The following is a 19,737-nucleotide window of genomic DNA, read 5'->3' as shown; positions in this document are numbered from 1 at the left end:
CGCGCCAAACATAGGACAAGAAATTTTTGTAGGTGGATGAAAGAGTCTTTAGTATCGGGAAGTCGAAGTTTACAGTAGTGGTGTTTCTGATTCTCGTTCTTACCTACCTAGCACCTACAGAACAATGCATACTAGAGGGTTTTACTTCGTTAATCCACCTCAATTAAAAGAGTCACTAGGATAACTTTTTTTTTTGAAGTGTATAATATTTATATGCTGTAGATACTCATGCATTCGCCTCACTATTGATGACGTTTGAACCCTTGATGTCTCGGGAGGTTGGGCTCTATGGGTACCCCGGGTACCCCTGGGCCAATGACCCTTTGGTTGGATAACTTCTTTTTTATGGCTGTTATCTATAGTTTGTTGGAGGTGGATCAAGATAGAGTCTCAAAACAGTTTAGGGGTTGGTCTTTGGGTTGTACCCAGTTCATGATCTTTCACATACAGCATGGTCCTGGTGGGCCTTGGAGTTTCATTCCAGCATCCTTGCTAATGGAGTATTTAGCTGAATCATCTTCTCGAAAACTTAATTTAAGAATTTAACCGTCCAGTGTATTTCTAAGCTTTTATGGGAGTAGACTGTTTTGAACTAGGGGTAAGCTATTTTGGACCAAGGTCCAAGGGCACGTTAGATGAAGGTCATTAAGCAAAAACTATTAGAAGTCATGCTCCCAATTGAAAACTCATTTAAGGTAATTTATCCAAAGGACCCCCTTGTTAACAATGTTGTTTGAAGATGATAAACAAAAAGAAACTACCCAGAGTTTATCCCACCCTGAGGTGAGGAGGTGGGATGTATGTAGACCTGACCGGACCTCTACCCCAAAGAGTAGAACGATCTTTTCCGTGAAAGCACCGACTGTTATGAAGATAACGACTATTTGAAACCTCCCTATTCTTACCATCTCAAGACAATGACATTTTTGTTGTTGTGATGCAGGACGTTAACAACCCTATTTTGAAAGAAATTCTTTCGGGTGGGCCCCTCTCGGTCATCGGATCCACCCTTGTTTACTGCTTCGTGACACCGCTTCTGGAGGAAACTGTTTACAGAGGGTTCCTATTGACATCTCTTGCTTCAAAAATGGAATGGCAGAAAGCAGTTGTGGTAAGTTCTGTTGTTTTCAGTGCAACTYATTTATCTATTGACAATTTCCTACAACTATGTGTTATTGGGRTTGTCCTTGGATGCTCTTATTGTTGGACTGGCACATTGATCTCTCCTTTTATCATTCACTCACTATAYAATGCCCTCATTTTAGTTATCACTTTTACATCTTAATATTACTTTTCCCCCTTTTTGATWGGAACCATATCTTCCATAGCATTACAATTTTGAGCAAAAGTTGATTGGCTCCCCACAGAACACACCTCTAAGGACATCAATGTGAGGGGTGTTTTTTGGCTCACTCAGCAGCTGAGGCTAGCCCGGGGGGGGGGGGGGGGGGGGGGGGGAGTTGAACCCGGGACCTGTCTTTTATTTGAACAAAGTCTTTCCATTCTTTGCCGACTGAGGTACACGCTAGAGGGCATAAACATTAATGGTTAGGGTTTTTGTTCATTATAAGGGGCATAATTGGAAAGAAAGTAAAAAAAGTCCCCAAAAGTTTACTGAAACGTTCTGGCTTTTCAAAAAGCTAGCTTACCAAAATATATTTTTTCCAATAAAGTCAAAAAATAAGTTAGTTTATCATTACTAACCGTGGCTTAGATCATGAATCTATGGATTGGTGGTTGGCGTAAGAGGTGACTGTTTTATTTGATTTATTATCCAATTCGATTGACTTATTTATCAAAATCTTCAAAAATACTATTAAGATGTTAAAAGTTTAAATTTGAATTTATGTCAAAATCAACATTTATATTGTTTCGTGACATAATCTCTTAAAATACCATTAAGGTATTAAAACATTGAAGTTGGCTTCATATGCCAAAATCGTATTATTTTTGGCCTCATGCCAAAGGTTTATAGCTTTTACTGTTATCTTCTAATTAAATAAATCGCTAGATATCAAAAAAAGTAAGCCTCTTCAGACCATACAAGTGTGCGTTGAGCACATGCGTAGGGTTTGGTTAAGATATGCCAAATCGATTTTGTCAAAAGGGTGTAAATAATCCTAAGGTTTTTAGGGACTTAAGAAATCCATGTGATTCCCCTATTATCTGAAAATCCAATAGATTGAGCGACTTATTTTCGAAATTTTATATATGGATAAAGTGTTATCAACAAAATGTAAACATGCAAAAATCTAATGTTGTTATGATAATGAAATTTCACGTGCATCATAATTTATCTTTTGATGAACAAAAAACATTCATATATTATCTCTTATTTATGTAAATGGTTTAAATAATTCATCCGGGATTTGATATCCTAAACTCAAAAGAACTTGAGTACCATAAATCAATATCCAATAAAAAGAATAATTTTGTCGGAAATGTACAATAACATACCTAAAACCTACCAAAGTCTATTGTCGATAAAAATCAATTGTTAAGCTACAAGTAAATTTCTTGATATTTTTGAAATTGCACATCAGTCACGACCTTCATAGGTAATATCATTAATTAGAATCCTCCAAGATTGTGGGACGTTCTGAAAGGGAGAATTAATAATATTCATGAACATGTATTTTCCAAACTAATCATATAGTGGAATGAAACCCACTTACTTAACTACAAGAAAGTAACTGATTTTCAACAAGAAATGTTGTCTCAAAAAGCGCTGCAATCTCTGTGACAAGGAACTCACAAAAGATGGCATGATGTATAACATTATTTTCACCTTTTATAAGTCAGTAAATATTGATGAACCAATATAAGCTCGAATATAACTTTTAGCCAAACTCATCAATCTACTACAAATGATTGAAATATATAACAAGGTTCATTCGAATAACAATGCTAGACATGTTGAGACTAAAAAAACTCCCACGGTCAATAATGATAGTGTTAGAGGTGAAAACAACTCCAAAGGATAGTGAGTTGAAGACAATTTTTACACGTGATATCTATGTACCATGTGGACGAGACCATGGAAAGGGTCAAAGTCATGGCTATAGTTGAGAAGGATTTTTCAATACTTGGAGCAAAGATCAACTACTGTCTAGTTGATATTGGATAGTCAATGAAAAAAGACATTGATTATCGATCCTTACAGAAAGGAAACAAGTTAAAAACGACATTGATATTTGTAAGTTGTATGTTATACCCACGACACGTGTCACCCAGATACACTGCCAACGAGTCATGTAAACCTAAAGGGTCGCACACAAAGAACACGTATGCTTCCACTAAAGAAAGAATCTAAACATGTATATCATTTTGTGATTATTATAATTACAGGGTTTAATCTACAAATATGTATGTAATTATCTTAAATGTTTTTAGATAATTATATAAGATATTATTAGATAAATAAATAATCATTTTAGATAATGATTAAGCCTTAAGATTGACCATATAAATAAGGCTTAGGGGCTAAACCAAAGTAGAGGATTGAGTTCTGATAACTAGTTGTAGCTTCAAAACCCTTACGATACAATTATAGAATTAAGATTCTTTGGGCTAGCACCCGGTGGGAGTTCCAAGCGTGTTCGTGTGTAGACAACCGATAGAGGAAACCTGATTTGGTTTCTTAGTGCTACATCAAAGTTTCAATTTCAACCACAAGGTAAATATTTTAAACACCCTATGGTTTGTGTAGATTCGTTTTAATTGTCAATGGATCCAGATTTGGGTTTTATTTAGAAAAAAAAATTCAAAACGTTTTTGTAACCGGGTTCTGTTTTTCCGCTGCGTTTTATCCCGTTATTTTCGCAATCTAACACCCAACAATATTGATATGACACCATTGAATTTTAGTTATTTAAACCGCCCCTTGTATTATTTTTTTTTCAACTTTTTATTAGATCTTGATGAATTAGACTATCTTTTTTAAGATTGATTTAGTCTGATTTACTTGAAATTATGGTAAGTATCAAACACTTTTATTTGCATATATAAACATGTACAACCATTATAGATGTAAAGAAATACATCAAAACAAATATAAAACTCATTATTCTCCATTCCGTGTAGGAATGTACCAAGGAGAACTTGAGTTTTTTTGTGGCACCTACCACACAATTCTAAGAAATAAACCATCATTCATTGAATTAAATATCTATAACTCTTTCAGCCAAATATTCAAAACGATGGATTGTCTCTTTCTTGTTAGTACAAGATTAATGGTCACTAAAAAACTATATTAATAGGAACCTTGTTAAGATATTCGTATCAATTGAAATTGATATTATGAGAATGGAAATGAGTATATGCACATTAACTCTAATGATATGAAAGGAACATATATTAGAGAAATTAATGGGTCAACATAGTGGATTATTTGGGTAATTGAATCATATTTTGTCACCAATAAAGAACTTTAGGACAATGACATATATGTCTCAATATGACCATGTGGGACACAATGGTCATGATATAATAATCCGCACATTGCAAAATACACATAGACACATTCTCTTTTGAGTGAAATGCAAAGTGAGGCAATTGCAATGTTGATTTCCGTAGCACAAGAAGGACCATCACCATCATATTATGACCTATCGAATACCTAAAACTTTTGTAAACCCTGATCCTTATCCAAGACAGGAATGAGACCATCCTAAAACTAAGAACATTTCATTCTTGCAATGAATACAAGGTGATATTTGTGGATCTATGCATCCAGAATGTGGGTCATTCAAGTATTTTATGGTTCTGGTTGACACATCGACACTATGGACGCATATCACATTATTGTCCACATAAAATGCTGCATTTGCAAAACTCCTAACATAAATTATAAGCTTGAGGGCCCACCATACTGATTATCCTATCAAGTCTGTACGACTTGATAATCCTGGAGAATTTACATCGCAAGCATTTGATGAGCATTGCATATCTATTAGGATCGATGTAGAGCATCCTGTACCCGATGTGTATACACAAAATGGTCTTACAGAAGCTACCATCAAAAGGATACAGATGGTAGAAAGGGCATTGGTTATGCTCACCAATTAACCCACTTCTCCCTAAGGTTATGCAAATATTACATGTAACCTTATTTGTTCATTTTTCAGTCCCACTACTAGTCAACCAATCTCATGCATACTAGTTGGTAACTGGATATAAGTATGATATTTTACATTTACGTATGTTTGGTTGTGTAGTATATGTGCTAATTGCGCCCCCACAACGTACCAAAATGGGTCCTTAAAGAGATTATATAAAAGTTGGATATGATCGGTCAAAGTATTGTATAGAAGGAAGATCTATTTCGTCTAAAGGATGATGATGAAGAGGTGTTGGAGTTGTAATTCCCTATCTAAGTACAATAGGCGCATTATTGTACTTAGCATAATCCACTTGACTATATATTGCATCTCTCAATGAACTTGTTTGCTAGATTTAGCTCAGCGCCAACACTACGTCGTTGGAATGATATCAAATTAATCTTTTGGAACCATTGACATGAGATTATACTTCCCCTACAGAGAGTAAAATGAGATTGATAATGGAACTTCAATACCTACTTAGATAGTGAAAGACAAAAGTACTAGCCCTTATAGAAAAACACCAGAGAATGTCTTGGTATGTATCTGTTGATGTGAGATATCTATTTGACTCATACAAAAATTGTTCCCAAACTGGACAAGGAATTACCGTAAGGAACATATGCCAATTGCTTGGAAATAAACTAAGCAAACCCTTGTATCTACCTCTTCGAACTATTCCAAGAATATTACTCTACATGAGAGTGCTCAATAGTGTACATGGTTAAGGACTATCATTACAAATATTAGACTAGCTACTGTTTAAGTTCATCCAATACCTTGACTGCTTTAGTGCTTTTATGGAAATGATGCATCAAAGAATTGAAAGTAAACTACGTCAAGGGTGATAACACAAAATATATTTTGCTTAAGTTTTTATACAATCAACAATAACAAACTTTACTCAAGATTCAAGTAAACCAAATAAGACGTGTGGAGAATGTAACATATTTGCTTACCAAATCATTACCTAAAACCAAATAAGGGAAACATGTAGAAAGTATCAGAATGTATAAACTTTCCAAACTCTATTGATTAATGCACGAATAAGGGGGAATATTAGACAAAAAAGGGAGTCTACTATATATGTAATATTGATATATTGTGCTCTTTCCTTCACCCAAGTTTTATTTTTCCCATTGAGTTTTGTTCCTTGGTGTAATGTTTTAGTGAGACAACAATTTATATAACATCATGTTTTCCTAACTCTCATGATTAATGTACGAATCTGAGAGAATATTCGACTAAAAGAAAAGTTTATGTATTGCAAAGAAGTTGGTGCATTGTACTATAACCTGCATCCTATTTTTATTTTTTCCACTGGGGTTTTATTTTGGCGTAAGGTTTTAACGAGACAACAGTTGTGCACCATCACTACTTTGACTCGGCACAAGGGAGAATGTTGTAGGATAAGTGTGACACCGTTTAAATGATATGACGATATAGATAGAGATAGATATATCAGAGTTAGATTAGTACTGGAATATCTCGTAGTTATTTACTTGTAATTCATCCCTATATAAAGAGATTTTTGATTAATGAGAATTATAGATTCATTTTCTCTATTTATTGTTATTCTATTTGGCTTTTCCTTTGACAGTTCTAATTATTTACTGTTTTCTCCATTTTGAATAATGTTTTGGAGAATCTGTTAGAACAAAAAAAATTATTTCATTTCTTTTTTTTTCCCTTCCATTACCTTTATTTTCTTTCTCTTCGGATCAAAAAACACATCGTTAAAGTAGCTTCTTATTGTGACTGATACCCATTATCGGGACTATGACACAACATTCTAGGGTTGTCAGAAAAAACCAAAACCGAATAAACCACTAGAATCAAATGAAGTTCGGGTTAAACGATTCGGGATATTCGGTTTTCTTTTTATTTGATTTGGTTACAGTTGTGTTTTTCGGTTTAGGTTAAATTGAATAAGTAATTTATATTATTATTTTTATATTTTATATTTTAAAAATTATTATTAAATTTAAAAAATAGTTAAGTTCGGATTAATCCTTTTTCCTGTATGTTCTAATTCAGTTTTCTCTATTCGCTTTCAAATAATTTTTTAGTTTCATGAAACCGAATATGCAAAATATAAAATATATTCAATCAATCGAATTTAACTTTTATTTTAAAGTAAAACACATGAATTTTCCTAAAACTATTTGAAGTTTTAACTTTTGAGTTCTGTCCGAAGCTTATTAAAATATATGTATATTAAAAATAAAACATTTATTTGGTTTAATCGGTAACCAAACGGAATAATCCAAAATCAAATAACCCAAAACCGTTAAAACCCAACCCTATTTGATTTGAATAGTTTGAAAAATATTGAAACTGAACAAATCGAACCAAATAAATTACATCCGAATAGACGAGCAGAGTAACAATTTTATATGGAATTCCCACATATAAAATCACCCGTAGACATGCCTTAAATCAAAACGGATCTTGTATCACCAATATTTAATTCCTTTTTTTATATTAAAAATATATCTTAAAATAAACTATTATAAATTTGATTTTGTGGTTTGTTGGAAGTAATATTTTTTATTTCTGTAGTTTTAAAATTACAAGATGATAACCACAAGGGCGGTGCCTGGTTGGTTTGAGCTTGACTCCAAAGGTCAAAAGTGCCAGAAGATTCCAGGTTTAAATCCAAGGAGGAATAAAAATTCCCTTGTGGCCACGGAGGTTCAAATGCGGTGACTCTCGCTATCTGCAAAGCAGGTGGTCGTTCTGGGATTAGTCGGCTCGCATAGCGGGTTGAATATCCAGGTTAATTAAAACAAATTACAAGATGATAATTGTGGTTTGTAAAATGTTCAAATTTAGTCACTCTCTCTAACGGCTGTTAAATAAAAGACATTTTCGTTCTTTTATCCATTCTTTTGTTTCTTAATCAATCAAAATCGATTTTATGATTTGGTCTCTGTGGCTTTTGATTGGGTAAATGACAAAAAGTCGAAAAAGACAAACCTCATCATTCAAAGGATTTTTTTAATGGTTGTTAGAGAGAGAGAGAGAGAGAGAGAGAGGAAGGGAGAGAGAGATCAAATTCAATGTTTTTATAAACCATTATGACTACAACAACCAGTCCGCCGTCACGCCGATCAAAGGGGTTCTTGATTTTGAGTTCCGTTGTATCATAATAAAAACCAATTTTAGTCCCTGTGTTTTGCACAAATTATCAATTAAAGTCCCTACAAAGATTTTAAAAAAAAAACATAACCCGTTAGTTTATTTCTATAAATACTGTTATAACCAGGTTTGAGACAACCTGAGTTGAGGTAATTTATACATGTTTATTATGTAAACATGATATTGTGCATGCATATATGTGAAAAGGTGTCATGACATATATGATTTATACGTGTATGCATGTGGTGTGAAACATGCATAAGGTGGTGTATAATTGTGATAAATTATTTGAGTGGACATTATTTTATTATTTAAAAGCTTATATCTTCATGATTAAAAAACCATGAATTTTATAAAGCAAAATCCACCGCCCAAAGTATTTCTATTGGATAGAAGCTGTCACCATCTTTGAAGTTTGATTATTAAAATCTTCCACCGCCTAAGTGAGGATATTTAAAAGAAGAGTTTGATAATGTTATCCTTATCACTGTCACTCTTTTAAAAAAGAACATGTGTGTGCGAGTTAAAGGTGTTCTTGAAGAATCTGTTGTTCAAAGTTGTTTGAAGAGATTGTGAGTTGCTGTGTGCTTTTTATCTTCAGAACCTGTGATTTGTTAAGGTAAGTTTTAAACTACCGTTGAGTATAAACTGTGAGTAGTTTTGAAACTAATTCCTTTATGTACTTGTGACTTAATTGTTGAATCTGGRTTTCGAAGATGTTATACAGTTATAAACGGCAGATAAGCTGCTACTGTTTCGAATCTGTTTTTGGGTAAAAAGGATGCAGATTAATGTTTTAAACAGCTTGGTTTATGATTCTGTTTTGAGGATTGAAACCTTGATGTTTTGGAAATCTTTGAAAGACAAGGTTGTTCTTGGGTTTGAAAAGATTTTTATGGATAAAACTATGAATGAGGATTCGATAAGATGGTTGTGACTATGGTCCTTCATCCGAACTAGTTCATAGATTTTGAGGAAGAAACAAGGGTGGCATATCAAGGAGAGGTGTCTTTTGGGATAAGGGTGGCATRTCAAGGARAGGTGTCTTTTGGGATAAGGGTGGCATATCAAGGAGAGGTGTACCTTTGGATATAAGGGTGGCAATTGTATGTAAATATTGTAGCTCTTGCTATTATGTCTTTTAAGACTACAATAGATTTGAGTCCTTACTTCTCTGTGATTTGAGAACTCAATTATATTGTTCTTATTAGAAATAATGGTATTGATGTTATTGAGAAGGRDAAAACTTGGCTTATGGCCATTGGTATTGGTTAAAAGTGTTTTGAAACAGAATGGTTATTTTCATGAGGAATCAGAGGGGCTCTGGTTGTTCCTTGTAAGGAACCAGAGGGGCTCTGGTTGGTCTTCATCGTTGGACCAGATGATTCTGGTTGTTGATTTAAAGGATGAGCGAGTTTTTACTAAGGGTTTTATTTGGATTAAAGGTTTTGTATTTTTTTGATAAGAGTTTCTATGTCAAAATCATGCTTTTGAAGTTTTAAGAAAATAATTTTATACTTAGAATCTTTTTATGAAAAACAGATCAGAGGAGCTCTGGTTGACTTACACGTTGAACCAGAGGGGCTCTGGYTGGTTATGTCTTTTGAACCAGAGGCTCTGGTAGTACCACTAGAGGCTCTGGTCGAAAAAGAACTTTTATAAATTGCTCGTTTTATGAAAAATGCTATCTTATTGGTTGAAGGTTTTCTAAAGATCATTTATATGAGTCAGAAATGTTGGTAGTACAACCAGAGGCTCTGTCATGAAGAGCAGAGGCTCTGGAAGAGAGGTCAGAGGCTCTGGTCCTGTTTCGAAATATTTTCTAAGCATGGTTTAGAACCAGAGGCTCTGTCATGAAGAGCAGAAGCTCTAGTAGAGAGACCAGTGGGGCTCTGGTCCTGAATATCAAATTATATTCCAAGTCTGGTTAGTGAAACCAACGGCTCTGGTTGTAAAGAGCAGAAGCTCTGGAAGAGAGACCAGAGGGGCTCTGGTCCTGTATCAAAATATTTTTTAAGTGTTACCAGAGGCCCGATGGACCAAAGCAGTATGTTTTCAGTTTTGCTTCGTGCGATGAATGATATGAAATAAATGTTTTGGTGATCTTCACCCTGCATTTCATAGAAGGGAACCTCACTAGACCCGTATGGTCTAACCCTCATTTTCTGTTTTAAATTATGCAATGCAGAAATAGCTGGGTCCGGGGATGAAAAAGGGAAAATGTGATTATTTTTCCTAGTCTTTTGCCTGCTTTTGAAGATGCATGTTATATTACATGTAGTAGTACATGATTTGTTTTGAAAATTTTTATATGTCAATTTTGTACATATAGTAATTCTTGTACTAGTGGGACCGTTTGATGTAATCAATGTTTCTATGTAATGAAATATGTATTCTATGTAAATGTGGTGTTTGGGGCGTTACAAATACTCATTCGAAAAAAACAAAAATATGTTATATGATTATTGAAACAAAAATATTTTATAAAATCAGATTAATTTCATTCAACACAAGACTACAAAATACCAGGTTGACGTGCAATAATTTAGGGGTCATTTACCAAATGTTTACTTGGGTAAGCGTTTACCAAGTTACGTCACCTCACCGGATGAATATGGTAAGTACCAAGAATCTTACCCGAAAAGAGCGAGACAAAAACCAAGAGTCTTACCTGGTAAGTGAGAGCGACGACTCTTATTATGGTAAACACTTACCGGATAAATTGTTGTATGTGATGTCGTTTTTATGGACTAAAATCTTACCCAGTAAATAAATAATATTGTTAAATTTTATTTATAAATACTTATTAGATAAGTATTTAGTAAACGGCCCTTTAAACTCTCCATTCCAAATTCAATAAAAACCAAGATATTTATTTATAACTGTAGATGAAACATTTGAACACTAAGTTGCTGTGGTGTAGTGGTTATCACGTTAGTCTTACACACTAAAGGTCTCCAGTTCGATCCTGGGCAGCAACATTTCATTTTTTCGCAAAAATATTATTTTTCTTCCATTTTTTAATAATTGTTTTTTTTAAGTTTATAAAATTTATACACAACAAATAGAACAAATAAACTCACACACCATGTTTATCTCATATGAAGCAAACACTTTGTAAAACAAATATATGTTCACCAATACATTAAACGATAGTTTTAGATGCAAAAAAATCATGTGAAACAATACCTTAAAATAAAGGTTCTCACGGTTTATCATAATATATGGAGTTCTTAAATGATTAAGTCTGAACTTGGGTAATTGTAATATTTGTGAGTGGTCAAGTATCAACCATTACTTTTTTTTTTTTTTTTTTGGCTTTGCATTATAATATATCAAGTTTTTAAACACATTTAAACCGTCCAACCCCAGACCGCACCAACACAAACCGACATGTAATGGGTTAGGTTATAAATTAAAGAGGATTAAATGGGTTATGACTTTCCCAACTGAAATAGTTGGGTTGGGTTATTCAAATGACTTCAAACCGTTCAACTGAACCAATGTATAACCATACCAAAAACGATCGAAAAATAGCTTCGATGATTTGCCCCTTTATCATATAGCTATCAATTATATAAAAGTTTTAAATTAACTATTGAACTATAAAATAAAAAAATAAAACAAGTAAACAACTTTGCAGTTGACGTTATTCATTCCAGTCCAAAATGACATAAAATTGTAGACATTGTAATGAAATCATTGAAATATTTGAGGAGATTTTTATACAGAAATCATCAATGTAAATTATTTTTGAAAGATATTTCCATAAAGTGAAATGACAACAGAATTCATAATGTGAAAGAGATCAACTAAGGGGCCGTTTACCAAATATTTACCCGGTAAATGCTTACCAATAAAATTTAACATTATTATTTACTTACTGGGTAAGTTTTTAGTCCACCAAAACGACATTGAATGCAACAATTTACCCGGTAAGTGTTTACCGTGGTAAGATTCGTCGCCCTCACTTACCGGGTAAGACTATTGGTTCTTGTCTCGCTCTTACCGGGTAAGATTCTTGGTCCTTGCCATATTCATCCGGTGAGATAATGTGACTTCGTGAGTGCTTACCCAAGTAAGCGTTTGGTAAACGGCCCCCAAGTATTTTGACGACGTAATCGATAGGGAGACTCAATGACCAAGCGTGCTAGGACTAGTCAAATATAGTCAAGAACTTCCATGCCACTGATTATTGATAACGAGCCCTAAATATTTACAGGGTGTTGAAATAGGTTGTATCTGGTGAATCTCGTGTTTATTTTCGAAACCGAGGTATAAACGTGTGTTATAGGAACAAAGTGCTACATGAACATTATACATTGTCAATAAGATATATGTTTATTTACAATATTGTTTTGCGAGTCATCGTGTTATCAGAACTAGTAATGGAGTGTTGGTTTGACATATACGTCTTTTTTCAGCCGCTAATATGTTATATAAAGAATCAGAAATGGATAGGTATCACAATTTGAAGCACAACTTGCAAGGGAGACTATGAATTTGTGGTACGGTTGTCCAAAAAAACGAATTTGGTATGAAACACAAACATGATCTAATTCGATTTCATTCCCTCTAGATTTTGTTAAAAGACAAACTTATTCGTACACAAATATATCTGATCGAACCAGATTCAGTTCCATTCTAAGTTCTCAGATTTCAATTTATTCGACAAATCATATTCCTTCTAAAAACACAATGATCTCATTTGGTTTGTGAAGTTCGATAAGATTTGAAATCGAATTTCATTTCAATCCTATGTTTGGTTTTTTTGTTTTTTTTTTTTTGAAAGGAAATCTTGTGTTTGGTTTGAAAGAATGCTTAAACTTAACATCCTTAGATTTCATTGAATCCCATAAACATGAGATTTAGAAATCTCGTAGGACTAGTTTGCGTCTCACAGGATTTCATAAGATTTATTTGTAATAATGTTTTAAATTATATTAAAAACACTTTATTTGTAATAATCAGTTAATACAAATGTAATTTAATTATTTTTTTATAATTTTATATAATTTGTTGTTATAAATTATTTATAGAATGAAATAAATTCAATTTCATTCCAAATCTTACAAACCAAACACATCAAAGATTCCAAATCATTTCATGAAATTCAAATAATTTTATATAATTTGAGTCATGCTGATAACTCTCATTTTGAGTGTTACTTACACATACTTGTGTGTGTTTTTATTCCATTTTAGTTTGCTTTCTCGTTTTATATGTTTATGCTTCTTCATTTATTTATTTATTTTTATTGAGTTGTTGAGAGCATGGTCGTTTCTTAGCATGTTAAATGTGAGATTTTGAACATGGCCCTCGAAATTTTGGGGCCCAAATTTACATATGGTTAGAGTCATTTTATCGACATGTGTAAAATTATAGCCGAAATTATTTAGGTTCAAATCATTAATTGTTTGGTTTTAGGTTCAAATTATTAATGATTTAGGTTTAGTTTCATACTGTTAATCGTTTTTGGTTTAGCCTATTCTTGTTCTTAGTATATATTCTTTGTTATCTCATTTATGCAATGTAATCAAAAGTTTTGGATGTAGCCAAGCCTCCAAAAATATTGGAACGTCCCTGGTTGAGAATAAAAGTTTGTATTTTATGGTTATGCGCATGATTTTTCGGTGAACTGTGAGACTATGCCCACAATGTCACCACACTGGGCAAAATTCATACTAGACAAAAAAGGGATGCATAAAACATCTGAAGAGAAAGTAAACCTGACTTTTACATGGAAATAGAAGGAGAATAACTTTGTTATCTAAAAAGCATTTTAAAGCTTTTTTCCATTGGAATTTTAGGAGACATCTCCTTTTTCTCCAAACAAGAATAAAAAATCTGGAGTTAAATTAATTGTCTTTACTTAGACTTAGTCACTTGAGTCGGGACTTTAACTCAACACAGACAAAGTGATCATTTGTAAGTGTTAATATTAGATTTTTGACCTAGAGATGGGCGGATACAGAAATACGGCTCAAGTGATGCAATAAGATTTGAGAAAGTCTTTTATGACCACGTAGAGATATGGGTTTTTGCATGATTTTAACTAAGGTTCAAATGTCGGTCGATATTAGTGTCACAAAGAATTTGATAGAGCTACAATTCCTAGAGGTCAACTTAGGGGCCGTTTACTAAACACTTACTCGGGTAAGCGCTTATCAAGTCACATTACGTCACCGGATTAATATGGTAAGAACTAATAATCTTACTCGGCAAGAGCGAGACAAGGACCATGAGTCTTACCTGGTAAGTGAGGGCGATCGACTCTTACCACGGTAAGCGCTTACCGGGTGAATTGTTGTATACAATGTCGTTTTGATGGACTAAAATCTTACCCGGTAAGTAATTAATAGTGTTATATTTTACCGTTAAGCACTTACCGGTTAAGTGTTTGATAAACAGCCCCTTAGTTAAATCGACAAGTCTTGAGTTGGCAAAAGTGTGACTTTGTGGGAACTGTCTATAAAAAATCACCTTTGAGATATCGGGAATTTTATAGACGTTTTTGTGATACTTTTTTCTGACTATGAGGTTACTACAAATGTCTTAGATAATGCTTACACCCATACTATTTTCTTTAAATTAATTGTCTTTACTTGATTGTTAAATTCATCCAAGCTCGCTCAAAAATGTTTTCTTCTTCTCGAATTGAAATCTGTGTATTCTCGATTTAGAACTCGAAACCTTGAAGTCCAATCCATATGGATACGATCTCGGAATTATTACTACTATATTACTTGTAGCGATTATAGCATTGACGTACACTTGCACCGCCAATGTGGGGACATTGTGTCCACTGTGTGAACACATACTATTCTAAGCTATCAAACGCCTTTGAGAATCGTTGAAGGCCTTATTATAACGGCAAAGACACGTGTTATATTACATCATGGACGCCATGCCATGCATTATATTGCACCATGGACGCCATGCCACGCATTATATTGCACCATGGACGCCATGACACGCATTTTTAAACGATGGTTACGGCTTACAAAAGGTATTTCTTTTCTTACTGGGCTTGAGCTTGTACAAACAGCTAAAGATGGTCAAAAATCGATTTCAGACAGGCTCCAAATCAGTCCTAATCCCAATTTTGTCTTTCCATAACCGGTCTAGGTCCCGGTCCCAACCAAAATACCAAGGCCCGATATCCTGGTCATTTGACCATCTCTGCACAAACAACCCAAATTTACTTTCTTTTTCTTTTTCCTTTTTATTTTAAATTTTTTCTTGGAAGGGTTTTGGAGACGACAGCAACTCCTGATTCATCTCCAAAAGTCTGACAAAAGCTCCAAAGTATCATCAAATCCAATCGATCCGAAGCTTTCAAAGCAATCCACTCCAGAGATTCTGCATTCAATCGCTTCTGCGTCAGAACACCACAACCATCTCAGGTTTTTAATCCCTTCTCTCTGTTCGCATGTCAATTTATCGTCAAATTGAGCAATCTATGTGGATTATATATACTACTTACTCCATCTGTTCCATATTCAGATTGAAACCTTCCAGATTCCAAGTTCAGGCCCTACTGCTTTTCAATTTCATATTTGACATGGTTAAGTTAGGTTATAAGATCCCAAAATATTGCAACCCTAAAGGTAAATGTAAAACATATTATATGAATAGCATTCCGATATTTGATCTTTAAGTGGGCTTGTTTCAAAGCCCTGAAACAACCCCTCTAACAACCCGTTCCACATGGATAGAAAAGTAGATTTACGAGCTCCTTGTAAGCTTAAAGTTATAGGCTATCAACAACTTCCATCATGGTTTTAAGTTGAACTAGAAGTTAATTGCTTTGTGCTTAGGGCGCTACAAATGGTATCAGAGTCAATCCTTATACCATCGGGATTGTGGGGCAAACCTCGTCAGGCATGATGAGTCCTTGAGGGGGTGTTTGTAACACTTTAGGCAAATCCTATATCGCCGACTACAAGGAGGTTCAAATGCGGTGACTTCAAGCTATCTGCCAAAGCAGGTGGTTGTTTGTAACACTTTAGGCAAATCCTATATCGCCGACTACAAGGAGGTTCAAATGCGGTGACTTCAGGCTATCTGCAAAGCAGGTGGTTGCCCTGGATTACTCGGCTCGCATAGCGGGTTGGATATCCAGGTTAATAAAAAAAAAAGGAGGATTATGGGAAGGTCTGACAAGGACGTTAGGAATTTAAGTGATGGAATATGAGCTCCGTATAAGCTTAAAGCTATGAGCTACCAACAACCTCCGCCATGGTTTCAAGTTGAACTAGAAGTTATCTCCTTTGTGCTTCAGTCGCTACACTACCCTCACTAGTAGAGGAAATGTCTGCCTTTTGAGAGCGTAGTTTTGAGTGGGATATGTTGGGTTTTTGCGTTACATTTGAGTGGGCTTCTTGGATTAGGCAGCAAAAGTACCAGTGTACCACAATATCTGTTTTTCCCCAGTGTCTCGTGAAATTGCAACAATTATTTTTGGATGTCATGTAATATTGCATTGTCTCAACATTTGATTTGAGTTGATCAAATGTTCAAAACCAAACAAATCGAGTAAACCAAACTCCAGTGTTTAAATACCTATGCAGAAACCAAAACCAAAAAATCAAATCATAAGCCGTTCCGTTCTGTTTTTGAGTTTTGATCTTTTTGGAATTTGCAGTAGGGTTTTGTAACCGAGCTTGCAGGAGAGCCCTACAATCTCAAACACATGGCAGGTGGTTCGATCCTGTTGAACGAACTCCATAGAAAGGCAACCAGCTGGGAGAAAATAGTTGATGAAATAGTAAGGTTAGAGAAGAAGATTTTTCCCAAACACGAATCACTTGCTCGATCTTTTGATGATGAACTCAAGAAGAAGAATAGTGGTTTGTTCTACATGGAAATTAACGGTGAAGTTGTTGGCTATGTCATGTATTCGTGTCCTTCTTCACTTTGTGCCATCATCACGAAACTCGCAGGTAACTTCACCAATTTCCTTTTTTCCTTTTTAATGCCATGAGTTATGTTTCTGAATCTAGTCTTGATTGTTGTTAGTACATATACGAATATAAACATGTGATTTTGCGTTAGCATATATTAGCGGAAATTGAGGTGAGACAGAGGTAAGGTTGCGTACATCTTACCTACCGGACCCTACCTCCGGATGGGATACACTGGGTTGGTTTGATTTTTAAAAAGATGAAGGAGTATGAAAATTTCAAATTATATATATAAGATCAAGTTCATGTGAGAACCACAAAAAATTAGAGAACCGGAGAGCCTTGCATATATACTTTTATTAATACATTTTTACTATGTATGCACAATGAATGTAAAGGTTCATTGTGTATATACTCATTAAAATTCATTAGTGTATATGCATCAATGAATGTAGGTTCTCCGGTTCTCTCTTTTTTGAGTTCTCACATGAACTACCCCCTATATACATACATACATACATACATACATTGGTGAATGATCATGTGAGAAAAACAGTTAAAATGAGAAACATAAGAAGGGACCTGGACCCTTGATCACCTTTGATCTCAAACCCACCCATGAATTGCGCTTGATACGGGATTGATCCGGTGCATCTCGTTCTAATGTGCATCCAAGGGTGGAGATCCTTTCTTCTCTCTTTAACTCTCCTTCTCACCGGAACCCGACCCTATATATAGGGGAGGGATAAAATGCAAACCAAGCTATTTGTAGAAACCATGAAAATCGTCGATTTCATTGTTAATTTTATTGTTTAATATGATGAAAATGTTCCATATATTTTTGTTTCTATTTCAAAATTAAATTGTTTCATGTATTTCTCATTTTGTTGAAATTTGTTTACTAAAATTAATAAAATGAAGATGATAATGTTCATAATTATTTGAGACAATTTCATGAAAAGCTTTCACTAAAATAACAATGAAATCGACGGTTTTCACGGTTTGTATAAATGACTTGGTTTGCAAAATAACCCTCCATATAGATACACACACATGCGCGTGCACACACACACACACACACACACACACACACATATATATATATATATATATATATATATATATATACGACGATAATCATATGAGAACCACAAAAAAGTTACAAACCTGTGAGAAATGATATAAAAATATCTTTTTACATTATTTTTTTGATTAAAAGCTATAATTTAACATATGTTTGTGTTCATCTTATGAAAAAAATTTGCATATAGAACTTTTTTTTTATTCACTTAATGAACCGAAAATTGCACATATGATAAAAAAATATTCATATGGTGAAACAAATACATGTGAAACTATCACATTATGAAACAAATATATGTGAAACAATATCATAAATCATCGCATTTGTTGAAAAAAAATCATGTAAAAATTTATTTTTAAATCGGTTCTCACGGGATTTATAACCTTTTTGGGTTCTCATTTGATTTAACCCCTATATATATACATATATCTTTAAGATCCAACTTTCTTAATCTTTATGTTTTTTATTTGAAACTTGTAACATTTCTAGTTCTGATTTTTCTTTATTGTCGTGTTTTTACCCATAAAAACTAGTGAAGGAGAACCATAGGAGACAGGGACACGGAGAGGCGTTGTTGAAAGCAGCGATGGAGAAATGCAGGATTAAAAGCATACATCGTGTGTCGCTTCATGTGGATCCTTTAAGAACTTCAGCAATGCATCTATACAAGAAACTCGRCTTTCAAATCGACACTCTGGTGAAGGGTTATTATTCCTCAGATCGAGATGCATATAGGATGTATATAGATTTTGATAAAGATTAGCTTATGGGAGTAGTCCAAATTGTTGATCCATATGGATTCTTGCAAAGGGTAGGTTATAAGGCCTCATATAGCTTCATCTACACAGGGGTCTTCATGGAAACAGTCTATCTACCCCTTGGGCTACAGGCAGATAGTATGCGGACATCTTATCCCTTTTTGGTCTGGTTTGTTAATTTGGTTATTTAAGCTTCATCTATAGTTTGTAGTTACAAATTCCTTCATGGGTGTTATGTACAAGATTACATGAAATGACCACCCTCTTCACCTTATACCAATGTTATCTATCTATGTTATCTTATAAAGCAAATTTAACAAAAGTCTTAAAGTCTTAAAATACTAAATGACCAATATACTCTTATATCACTTTTTCACCCCCTCCTTTCTTCACATACATTCATCCTCTCATATACATTCACTCAACCCCATTTTTTTTAAATTATAATTTTAAATTTACACTTTATACCTCTATAATTAGTTGATTAATTTACTTTACGTCCTTTACTTTTAAATGTTTTATTTTAAACCTTTATCAAATTAATATGCATAATTGTATATCAATTAACATATGTTTAAAAAATACATTTTTATTTTAACAAGTTACACTATTATAATCGTCTCGTTAATATCTTCGAAATGAGTCCAATATTGAATAGTTTTTGACTTAATTATATTATTATATATACTGTGAAAAAATATTTTTAATATTTACGATTTATACTTTTATAGTTATTTATTTATATATAT

General features: G+C 33.8%; 1 protein-coding gene and 1 non-coding gene across 3 annotated transcripts in view; both read left to right on the top strand.

Annotated features, from left to right (window-relative positions):
- The window catches only part of LOC112525624 (N-alpha-acetyltransferase 10-like), a 25,538-nt gene extending 6,273 nt beyond the window's left edge, over nucleotides 1-19,265 (top strand). The window contains exons 1-3 of one of the 2 annotated variants that reach the window (XM_025135825.1): nucleotides 15,496-15,646; nucleotides 16,888-17,185; nucleotides 18,764-19,265. In XM_025135825.1, coding sequence (XP_024991593.1) covers nucleotides 16,936-17,185; nucleotides 18,764-18,993 — 480 coding nt within the window. In that variant the 5' untranslated portion in view covers nucleotides 15,496-15,646; nucleotides 16,888-16,935 and the 3' untranslated portion in view covers nucleotides 18,994-19,265. Of the gene's footprint in view, nucleotides 1-15,495; nucleotides 15,647-16,887; nucleotides 17,186-18,763 lie in introns of those variants that run through there. The other variant, XM_025135826.1, reaches the window with a different exon arrangement.
- TRNAV-UAC lies at nucleotides 11,149-11,221 on the top strand. The gene has a single exon. It is a non-coding gene; the product is annotated as a tRNA-Val (tRNA).
- Nucleotides 19,266-19,737: the final 472 nt, after the last annotated feature.

Source organism: Cynara cardunculus, assembly GCF_001531365.2.
Source record: "Cynara cardunculus var. scolymus isolate 2C chromosome LG 13, CcrdV1, whole genome shotgun sequence".
NCBI classification, from domain to species: Eukaryota; Viridiplantae; Streptophyta; class Magnoliopsida; order Asterales; family Asteraceae; genus Cynara; species Cynara cardunculus.
Note: the sequence above shows the minus strand (reverse complement) of the source record. Positions and strands in the feature narration are given on the sequence as shown.